The sequence below is a fragment of the Nematolebias whitei genome, chromosome 5 (genome assembly GCF_014905685.2).
Source record: "Nematolebias whitei isolate Nwh7 chromosome 5, NemWhi1, whole genome shotgun sequence".
In the NCBI taxonomy this organism is placed as follows: Eukaryota; Metazoa; Chordata; class Actinopteri; order Cyprinodontiformes; family Rivulidae; genus Nematolebias; species Nematolebias whitei.
The window spans coordinates 17,475,164-17,486,809 of NC_056502.1; the positions used below are offsets into that span (position 1 = coordinate 17,475,164).

Sequence of the window (11,646 nt, forward strand, 5' to 3'; positions counted from 1 at the left end):
CATATCCAACTTCATCCTCATCTGCACGCCGTGAGTGCACGTTTCCAAAAGAGACTCCACTCACCCGGCTGAACTCGGAACAAATCTTATGAGAGCAACTTGAAGTTGACTCAATGTGGGGAGAGGGGAACAAAATGCTGCTTTCTGCGCTTGAAAGCAGCATTTTAAAGTTTCTGCAGCTACAGCAAACTGAAAAAGTAAAAGCTTGTCACCGTTTGGGGCTATCGGGTTTGAAAACAGTCTAATGAGCGGTTTAACTTTAGAGCGTGAAGTTAGGAAAACTGTTTCCCAGGCAGTTTGATGGTTCAACTTTACGATACAAGCCAATGATGCTCAGCGTTTCAAAGTAGTTCTGGTGCTTTAGGCGTCGGGATGAGATGAAAATGATCTGCTCTTTACCGGGTTCTAAACTTATTCAACTTAAAGGTGTTTTAAAAACACAACACACTCCACCACGTTGTTACTTAAAACATTCTTTAAAAAGCCGATTATAAATGTCAGCAAACCTCAATGACCTGACACACAGTCATAAAGAATAGTGGGCCAAAATTCCTCCACAACCATGTGAGAAACAGGAAACGTCAACTGCAGGTTATTTGCTGCCAGTTCTGTAAAGTACTGGCTCATGGGATACTCACACAGCTTTTCCATTTGGACTTTAGTTTTAACATTTATTCAACTTTATGGGATGTGCTGTGTTTGACTTCTGAATCATTTTTAAGCCTAAAACTCAAATTAGAACTAAAACACTGCGACTCCATGCACAATTAGTTGCATTTTGCAGTAACACAAGTGAACACGTGACTCCTTATCGCTCGTCCTTTTGTTCTTATTTGTGTTTTTATTGTTTCTCTCAACCCTAAGCTCTGGACTTTTTAATCCGTGACTGAACAATTATGGATTTTTCAACTCTGGCACAAACGATTCAGATCTAAACTACTAAAACGATGATGTCCAAGTTTTATTAATTCAATGTCTATAAACTACAGAAATGATTTTGATGTTTAATTTTGTTTGCTCTTTTATACAAGATCATTCAAGATAGTTAGGCATTTTTATTATGTAGCACAACCAGTCTTATAAGAACGACGCGCCACAGAACAGGAAGTGGAGCCGAGTTGAGATCGATTCATGTGAAAACCTGCAAATATCAGCTCCTGTTTTTATCTTAGTCATTTCATTTCATATAAATTTTCACCGTAACGGGAGGTAATTACTGAAGATAGTCAAGAGCCACTGATGCATACAGATGTGATGGAGACCCGTTTTCATTTTTAAATATATTTTTTATATTGGTTATTTGTAAAGTTTGATGCTTGGTCATGTGTGCATAGAGTAACATTCATGACTGTCTTTTTGACTTGTGGACATGCACTATGCTCAGTTTACAATCCTTGGATTAAAACAAAAAAAACATGTTTTTTTTAATGAAACTCAAAATTAGGACTAATTTTTGTCGGATCTTGCAAAACTGAACAGCTAGTTATGTCCCAAAATTAAGTTTTATATGAAAAATGCAGGAAACTATGGAAGAGGACAAGAGTGAAGATGTATTTATTTTAAAAAGATTACAGCCATAATTCTGAGAAAGAAAAAAGTCAGAATTCTGAATACATGTATTTTCTTTTCACTGTGGCCCTCATCCTCTTCCATAGAAACCAGACAAACATATTTATTTAAATATTGATTAAGAGTCACGCCTAAAGAACAACGCTCCAACATTAAAAAGATTAGCTCGACAAAGACCCCGTCAGCGTCTGAGTTCACAACTTCACAGACATATCCGAAGAAACAGCAGACAGCCACACCAGTAAGTCCTGAAGACTCTTGAATATCTTCACTAATTGCTCCCAGTTTGGGTCAAACTTTTTATAAATGATAACTGGCATGTATTCCAATAGACTGACAAGCTAACTTTAATTCTGAGCAAGACCAAAGTGAATTTCTACCATTGTAGAACGATTTAAGTCGCCTAAATTTTGAAGTGATTCATGCAGTTGTTGTTGTTGTTTTAAAAACCTTTAAATTGGCAGGAAACTTTGAAACTGATGGCAGACACGCCTGAGCTCCGGCAGCAAAATAAAAACAAACTGCAGCCTGATACGAACAGAACTCTTTGGTCCGGTTTGCATTTGCGATGCTCACAAATGCTCCTTTTTAAATTTAAACATTCACAACACTGGAAACACTAAAATAGAACCTGGAGTTTAAAGAAAAGTTGAGCGAGACGAACGGTTTTGTCAACAAAAGACAAACTAATGGTTTACAAACTGTTGCGATGAAGCCGTGCAACTGTTTGACATGAAGATTATTGATGTCAAAAATTAACTTTGTATGTAGTGTTTACAGCCAGTGGAGTTCTCCCCAGCTCTGTCCTGAGACCTCTCGTATTGCGAGCGCTGCCCTTGACATTTCCTGTCCCTTTTCTATCCCTCTCTCTGCAGCCTTCAACCAAGTTCCATCAGAAGACACATTTCTGGCCACTGACTTTTCATTCTTTGATTGTTCTTCTCCTTTATGACATGTACAGCCCTTTAATCGGCCCCTGCTTTCTACTTGTCTTCCCCCACATATTTCATTGAGTAAAGAAGCCTGTGCTGATCTGCACCTCTTCCTTGCACTCCATTGCTTCTTCTCTTTTACCGTTTCCGTACCCCAACGGGAGGCACGTGTTGTTTCTGTTTCCCTCTGTCGCCTCAAAGCTCTTCTCCTCCATCGGCTTGCTGATCCAGGCTCCGTAGCCGTGGTCGCTGAGAGACTTAAAGAACTGCTGCTTGGCGAATTGGAAGGGCATGGCCGACATCTTGGCCTGGGCGTAGGAGGACAGGCAGAGGAGGTCGGAGCGGCCACACCTCTGGCACAGAGCGCGGAACAAACAGAAGAGGTTGGACTTGGTCACCCGAGACATGGCCTGTTTGTTCCTGGAGGGAAAACATTTAGATGTTTATTAGTTAAGTTTATAAAAAATGAAAGAACACAATATGTGACAGCTGAGGTGACACAAGCATGCTACTTGTAACCATACAGATGTTGCTATTTAGTTTGTAATATAACGTGCTGCACACCACTCTGGTTGATTTAAATGAAATATGGTTGGTTGTTTGCTGATAGTCTACTACGTACCCATCCAGTTTTCCTTTCGTCCCGTCCAGTACCTCCACATTGTGCTGGTCCTGAAGGCACCAGTTCACACTGGACTCCTTGGTCTTGCCTGTGTGGCGCGTGGAGTCGTACACGCTCACTCTGCCCACCTACAGTTCAGACAAAAAGAAATGACATTTGGTTCAACTGAATTCAGAAAGTCCCAAATAATTGAGTAATAACATCAGTGATACACAACACAATGTGCCAATTACTTTTAGTCCCTTTCACTGATGGGTAAATAAAAGTCAAAGCTAAATTTAAAAACAAGCTAATATAAGAAATGAGATGGATTGAAACCACTAGCTACTACATTTCTGCCATTTTTCCTGGCAGTGAAACAAACACCGTTCCACTCATTGTTAACTGATGGATGAGTTCAATTTACATTAGAGGAACAATGAAAAACAGCCGTGTAGGCACAAACGGGAACGTTGGCAGCTTAATTATTTAATTTAATGAGATTGACCTCGATGTTTGTGATTTATGTTCGTGTCTGACTTTGTTAAAGACTTGTTTTGTTACCTCGGGGTGGTTCAGTTTGAAGGAGGGTGGGAGACTGCTGGAAAAGGCTTCACTGTCTCTGGCCAGCCGGCAGCAGACAGCACGTGTCAGGTGACCGTGGCTGTAAAGATAGCCTGGCAGAGAAATGCAGCAAATACAGGTCAGAAAAGAAAAATCTGAGTCGTAAAGCGATGTCAGCATGGGAGTAATCTCGTTTAATTGACACTAGCTGACTGTGATCAGGATGATTTACCAAGAGTGATGGACTTCAGGTAGATGGGATGCAAGAAATGGGAGAGCAGCGCCCCCTGCAGGCCCAGCACGTTCCAGCGCAGAATCTTATCGCTGCAGCTCATGGTGCGCAGCCTTTCGCCATGCTGGATGCCGTCCCAGGTGGGAACAATGGCACTTGACTCCACTGGGATGGTCCCCTCACCTGAAAGCAGCAGCGACACACACACAGTGACAGAGCTTACATCTCCTGCAGACAGACCAGGGCTGGACTTGCTTCTTTACAAACATCCCTGCAGACTCAGTGGAAATCTCACCATTCTCCACTTTAGTACGAAGCTTGCCCTGCTTTACATTCTCAAACAGAGGCTGGTGGCCCTGAACTTCATCTCCCGTCTCACTGCATGACTTATCGAACAGAGCGCCATCCCCGCAAGGTGCCGTGCTACAGATAACAAAATGAACAAAAAAATAAGGTAATGACGCAAACTAAAAATAACATCTGGTCAGCTTTGCACAAGAAACACCACTGTATCCCAGAAGGTCTTTTGAGGAGGGCGAGCTTAGAGAAAGAGCACGTCTAATCCTCCACCTGATGTAGAGGTGGAAGGTAATGTCAGGTTTGATCTCGAGTTTGCCGTCTTCCGCCGGCTCGAATATGCTGTCGTCTGCTCCATCATAGTGCCTGAGCAGCTCGCCGTACAGAAACCTGAGAGCAAAGGAGACAGTGAGTTGCACTTAAAATAAAATCGTGCAGACTGCTTCTTGGAGAGGAGGAGGTATTTTTAGAAATGAAGGAGAAACGTCGATAAGGGAGCACGATATCATGTTCTACCGAATAAAACCCCTTCTGGAGATGATTTCAGCATGGCAATCATTGACCGTCTCCCCTTTAAGGCTCAGCTCCTCCCCTTTGACACAACGATTTCCTGACAGAAAAAAATAAATAAAAAAGCAGATGTGTTCAATGTCAAACACTGTGACGACTCATCGCCTCCCAGTTCTGTGGTGACCTCATTCTGTTACTGTTAAAACTAAACATGGAAAAATGCAGTGATGGCACATTTTCCTCTGATGTTTCACTATTTGCTTAACCACTTCACAGGCCATGGATTTACCTGTTCCAAGGCTGACGACAGTCCCCAGGCCCTCCCCCTTCCTCATGACAATGGTGGCCAGAATCTTGCGCCCGAGAAGGCTGTGCTGGATCCGTGTGGTCAGGGCGTTGAAACGCTGGTGGCTCAACATCGCTATCTGGTCGTGCAGAGTGCTGCCGCTCACCGGTAGCTGGAGAGGAGGATTTCAGAGACAATGTTTTATTAATTTCAGATTTAATTCTGCACATATTAGAAATGCTTCATGTACTGAAGATATAGATACCTAGCTTTGGCACATCCTGAATCAGGACAAGTGCTTTTAAAAAAATCTTTTAATCAGCTGAGCACTTCTCCACTCCTCGTGTAAAAATTTGTCAAGCTTGGTTTATTTGTAATACAGGTTATTAAATGTAGACAAAAATAGGTCACATTTTTACAGACATGATCCTGAAGGCCAGTGATTCCCAAACTTTTCAACTTCTGACCAACAAAATGCACCTGCTTTAGGCTTTCAAACCCCAAAATACATTACGGCAAAGACTGGTTCATCCCAAAGATCCAGTCCCCGGCACAAACAGAGTAATGTTGTGTATGCTGTTCGGTGTCAGGAGGGTGATCAGTCTTACATCGGGGAAACTAAACAGCCACTGGCCAAAAAGATGGCCCAGCACAGATTAACAACATCAGGCCAGGACTCTGCGGTCTACACTCATCTCCAAGCCAGCGGTCACTCTTTCAGGGATGTAGATGTTCACATACTTGATAGAGGAACAATGGTTTGAGAGAGGAATGAAGGAGGCCATCTTTGTGAAATAACCCGTCCATTATTAAACAGGCATGGAGACCTCCGTGTTCAACTGTCACCTTCTTACAATGCTGTTATTGCTAGTATCACTCAGCCCTCTGTGAATAGCAAGCAGCCATCACGGTTGTTAGGCTGGTGGTCCTCCTTTATCATGTGAACAGCTGATTTTAGCTGTCACCAACAAACAGGCTGATCTACTATGAGAAGGGGCTGTTTAAAAGACATTTATATTTATTATATATTTATTTAGTTAATTGCTATTTATAAGATATTTATATATTTATAACTTATATTTATAAGTTTAGTGAATGACAATAAAGATACTTGGACTTGATTTATCACAGGTTTCTCTTGAAAATGAGCTCCCCTGTTTCAATAAAATTGCCTGAATAAAAAAGTAAATAAAATAACATCAGTGGAGACTTGTGACCTCAACTATCGCTGGGTAAAGTGAACAAACATTGCTAAGGAGTCAGAAAACAATCATACAATAACAGCACAGACTGCAGTACTTTTTTAATCAATTTATGACTCTAACAGTTATGGTAGAAATGTGCCAAAACTGGCTAATACTAACTTTTAATTTTTGGGGGATTTTTGTGTTTGACGACCCACAATGAGGTCCCAACCTCAACTTTAGCGACCACTGACAGACGGCTAATATTACTTTACATTTAATATGTTAATATGTGAACGCATCACTTTCTGTTATGACTTTACGTTATAAGCTTGCAAGGCCTGCATCAAGAAAGATGTTTTTTTTCTACTTTACTTTAAAACAGGAACTCCAATCATGTTGCAAGGTTATGTAGTCTAAATGTGTAGATACATTTTAAGTTTTCATTCAACCTTTACTTATACAGGTTAGTCTCAATGAGTCACGAGGACTCATTTTCCAGTGAGGCCTGTAAAGTGTACTGTATTTGTGGATACTTCCATTGTTTTTGTTTTAAGGACAACAAAGAGAACAGTTAAGTTGATTATTCTACAGTCAGTTACGATGGATTACCCAACAGGTTTTTGCATAAAATGTTTCTGCAATATGGCTGTGAAGACGAGAGCCTCCAGCTGCTGTTGGACGTTCATAAATCACCAACAGGTCATGCCACGTGATGATGTGACCTATTAGAAATTAAGCAAACACTGTGGCACCAAAATAGGTGTGGAGCTAAGTGGCATTTGCATAAATTGTGTAGCTAACATTCCCCATTTAGAATTTAGCTTACACTTTAACATACCAACCATTTCGACTGTGGCTGCTTCGTTTAGTGGTTCAGAGATTTAATTGGTGGCACGTGGATATACCACACTGATGTCGACTTTTTTACACACACACCAAAATAAAAACAAGAAAAAAAAAAACACGCCAAGATAGCCAGAAGGCATCGTAGTTACAGCTTTAATGTGTTTTGTGAGACGGACATAATCGTGAACTTTCACCACAAGCACTTTAGTCAACAACAAACCTGTTGCTTTGCTACATTTTTTTTCCGTTTATGCAACTCTCTAAATTCAATACTGATGGAAAAATATATATATATCTGTTGTGATTATCTTTTTTAGATAAGAGATAATTGAACAATTAAATACCTCGTTTGGGATAAGCTCTCCAGTTCGTGCTGCTATCTCAGCTTCTCCGATCAAAACCCTTAAAGCGGCATCGGCTGCTTCCTGCTTTCCCTGTTTCTTGTTGGAGGCACAAACTGGAGGAAACCAGCGACCGCCCAGCTTCGCCTGGTAAGTGAACCTAAACAAAAGAAGAGAAGGAAATCAGAAGAATTGTTTTCATTCTTACTTTACAAACCAAGTGAAAAACCAACTCACCCACTGAAACACACTGAACATACACACAAAAATGTCCTTCAGCACAGTGTGTGTTAGATTGAACACAAAACTTTTAAAAAGGGAGCAAAAATAAAACAACTATATTCATACAATGAAATCAAGCAAACTAAACAGTATAACATTTAGTTCCACTTGGGGTGTGCACATTAATTTAGCATTTCTGCAGCTCATACTTACTTCGGCTCATGTGGTGGCCCAGACTGGCTCACCAGGCGGATCTCTGCAGCAAAGCCCCGAGCTCTAGCATACTCAAGGAGGCCGGACACTGCGTTGTTGTTCAGGTGATTGATGAGGTCCCCGACTCCTGCTTCATGGGCTGCTCGCAACTCATTTTCAGTCAAAGGAGGCAGAGAGGGACAGGGTGTCTTAGAAGCACTCCCGTCATCATCAAAGGAAGGAATGAGGGGCAGCTGAGGCTGGAAAACAAATTAGATAAGTGATTAGATAATGTGTAGGAGATGGAAATGATTACGCAAGCAGGTCAGAGTATCAATATGCTTCTGTTCAGTCTGGGTTATTTGATGAATCTTTCCCCTCTTGTAAGAGCCTCACAAGCTGTTTCCTCCTAAAAGAAAAAATATGACGTTCTCTGTTAGCAGCAGGCTCAGTAGTAAAGTCTTTGCCTGGTTGTACCAAATCTGATGGTCCGTTTGGATGGATGACTGCACAGAACATTGCAGAGTGCTTTATAAGTATATCATTACTGTTAAAGGAGCTAAGTTTAGAGCTATTCAACTAAACTGCTCAGGGGGCCACAGTGTCTGAAAGCCAACAGCTCGGGGGTGAGTAAAATCATTATGTAAATAAATTAGGGCTGGACGGTATAGACAAAACTTTTGTTACAATATATTTCTTAATTTTGGTCGATAACAATATAATTCGATATTGATATAAACAATATAACAGCTTCAGAAAAACTGTACAAATAAATTAACGTTCACCCTTTATTTGTATTTAGCCTTCAAAAATATTTGAAATCACTGTCAAATTAACATAAAACTCTCAACTTTGTCAATATTAATAGTTTTAACTTTAAACAACAACATAACCTAACAACCCATGTGTTTGCTGCAGGGGGTTTCTCTTTTGATACAGCTGGGGTGTTGTTCCAGGGACACGTTGGCTCAGACTTTTATTGTGCTTCATCTTCTGACTCTCAGCATATTCCATCTACTGGAACAAGTTAGATGTTCTCACCGCTAGTTGGAACGACTCTCCGTCACATTTTGCAGCACACTGACCGAAACCTGCAGTTTATCAGATCTTAGAAAGCCGAACCACTTCCACACCGCTGAATTAGTCTTTCCTCTCTCATCAATTATGTCATCTGTTTTCTCTTCTCTTTTGAAAGCTTGTTCAGTCACATTCTGACGGTCATGGACACTCATTTTGAAGCGAAAACTTACCGCGCGTTGGAGATTAGCCTAGCCTAGCCTGCTACTGCCTTCTGGACTCAAGCTCTGCGTAACATCTACGTCACCACGCACTTATGTAGTTGTGTCGCACCTTTTTCTGTTTGGGTTGAAGCGTCCACTTCAACCCGAGCAGAAAATCCAGCATCTAGAATCAGCATCAATCCAGCATCAATGTGTGGCATGGAGGCTGCACAGCTGCAGAAAGAAAAGCTTTGCAGAGAGTGGTGAAGGCTGCACAGAAGATGTTGGAGTCAGTCTCCCCACCATCACAGACATCTACACCTCCAGATGCAGGAAGAGGGCCACCTGCATCATGAAGGACCCCACTCACCCAGCACACACTTTTTGCCCTGCTCCCCTCAGGAAGGAGGTTGAGGAGCATTAAGTGTAGAACCACTAGACTGAGGAACAGCTTCTATCGTGAGGCTGTTAGACTCATGAATCTCTAACCAGAATAATCACTGTGAAAAAAAATCACATGTTGCTGCTGATCTGTTTCATGTTGCTGCTGATCTGTTTCATGTTGCTGCTGATCTGTTTCAATGTTGGTGTGTTCATGCGTGCTCATCTGCTTACACGGACTAGTGTTCAGGTTTGTGCTGATGTTTGACGTGATGTTTTTTAGGCTATGAGTGCTTAGTGTATATTTAGTTCATGTTTTTCTTAGTTAATATCTTGGATGTTATTGTTTTTCTTTTACATTTTATTGTTGGATGTAACTGGGACACTGCGTACATAATTTCGTTCCACCACATGAGGTGCGAATGACAATAAAGAATCTCTGACTCTGAAAAAGAAATGAATCAGTGAAACTCTGTAATCATATTGAAATATCGAAAACGTGCTTAAAACTCATATCATCGTTATTGAATAAAAATATATTGCGACATATATCTGTATCGAATTACTGTCCAGCCCTAATTCCACCCATTGACTTTATTTAGTCGGCCTGGCTACCATAATTTAACTACATGGATTACACAGTAATTTATATATTTTTTAAATAATGGGCTATATGTGTCAGTGAAACGCTGTAATCATATAGCAATATCGAAAATGTGCTTAAAACTCATATCACAGTTATTGAATAAAAGTATAGTGTGATATATATCAATATCGATTTTTTATTCAGCCCAAAAATAAACCCAAGTTTACAATGATCTGTTACCTTTTAAATTTGTTTATTTTATTGCATTGAATCATATATCCAATAAACAGAATCCAAAACCCAAACCCAGAACCACCCCGCAAAAAAAAAGATTTTTTTTTTTTTTTTTTAAATGAAGTGGGCCAGTTTGAAATCACCTGCGGGCTGGAAATGGCCCTCGGGCCGCCAGTTGAATAGCCCTGGTTTAGACCTTTATCATTCAGTTTTTCACTTGTTACCTTGTTGAGCTGCAGTTTTCCATCAGCCATGAGTTCTTTGACTGCTTCCTCTGCTGCCAGCTGACGGGCCGCCTTCTTGCTCGGAGCCGAGGCCTCTGAAAACAAATTCTCTCCAACCTTCACCCTGAACATGAACCTGAGCACAGGACGGCGGAGGTAAAAACTGTTATAAGAGAGAAGGACATAGTTATTTTGGTCTGTAACTGAGATCGTTCACTAGCACACTTGACGACTTTGATAGAGGAGCCAATAAGTCAGGATCACAGGAACACCACAGCTTTTGATGCGCCATCAGTCAAGTTAGACGAACGTAACTTTTAGAGAAACCAATGAGAAAAACTAAACTAAACTGTGTTGTACCACACAGTGGAGCAACTGCCTTAAGGGACTGATTAAACAAAGACAGAATGGATAAACAGAGATTTTATTGTTTTTGTCAGATGACTACTGCAGAGGACAGATTTAACAGAAATAGCTGCTTCCTTGAGGCAGAAACATGCAACAACATAGGAAGTTGATGTCAGCACATGCAATGTGGAAGAAAGCAACATTCTAACAATTTAAAGAGAGCTGAAGGAGCCAGTACCTTGGATCATGTGGTGGACCAGCCTGCCCAGTGTTGAGAAATTCAATGGGATTCCCACTGCGCTGACTGTACTCCATCAGGACAGAGACCGGATTCTTCCCACCAGGCAGAGACCGGGACAGAGGCTGGCGAGGGCCCTCTACTGTCCCTTCGATACTATTGGATCCTGTGTTTTCAACTGAGCCCTAGAGAAGAAGAAACAAAACACCCATTACATTTAGAGTGACAGCTTTTCTTTAAGATGTTATTTAAAGTACTTGAACAACTTCAGGTTGAAAAGGTGAACTCCATTTTAAGCTGCCTCAAACCAGCTTCAGTCAACCGTTTAACCCAAAATGTGCCTAAATCTAGGAGCATATGATTTTCACGAGGAAAAGGCAAATGAAATCGCAGAACTTGTCATTAAATATGTAATTACTGTAATTTCTGGACTATTGAGTGCACTATACAAAAGCCGCGCCCGCTAAATTTAAAAAGAAAGTTAAAATTTTTACATAAATAGGCCGGACTCGTCTATAAGTCGTGGGTGTTCACATTGTAACATGAGATATTTACACACAAAGATTTCTTTTTACGTTTAATTAAATACGTACTGGTAACACGCACAAATACAGTAAATGTTTTTTTTTTCTGAAC

At 40.9% G+C, this 11,646-nt stretch overlaps 1 protein-coding gene across 1 annotated transcript in view; it reads right to left on the bottom strand.

The window, feature by feature from the left end:
• Nucleotides 1–1,631: 1,631 nt before the first annotated feature.
• adar (adenosine deaminase RNA specific) overlaps nucleotides 1,632–11,646 on the bottom strand; it is a 20,454-nt gene continuing 10,439 nt past the window's right edge. The window contains exons 2-13 of the mRNA XM_037676634.1: nucleotides 11,011–11,195; nucleotides 10,425–10,560; nucleotides 7,801–8,039; nucleotides 7,369–7,525; nucleotides 4,995–5,163; nucleotides 4,712–4,805; nucleotides 4,469–4,585; nucleotides 4,194–4,321; nucleotides 3,899–4,081; nucleotides 3,667–3,779; nucleotides 3,124–3,251; nucleotides 1,632–2,921 (exon numbers count right to left, since the gene is read on the bottom strand). Coding sequence (XP_037532562.1) covers nucleotides 2,576–2,921; nucleotides 3,124–3,251; nucleotides 3,667–3,779; nucleotides 3,899–4,081; nucleotides 4,194–4,321; nucleotides 4,469–4,585; nucleotides 4,712–4,805; nucleotides 4,995–5,163; nucleotides 7,369–7,525; nucleotides 7,801–8,039; nucleotides 10,425–10,560; nucleotides 11,011–11,195 — 1,995 coding nt within the window. The 3' untranslated portion in view covers nucleotides 1,632–2,575. The remainder of the gene's footprint in view (nucleotides 2,922–3,123; nucleotides 3,252–3,666; nucleotides 3,780–3,898; nucleotides 4,082–4,193; nucleotides 4,322–4,468; nucleotides 4,586–4,711; nucleotides 4,806–4,994; nucleotides 5,164–7,368; nucleotides 7,526–7,800; nucleotides 8,040–10,424; nucleotides 10,561–11,010; nucleotides 11,196–11,646) is intronic.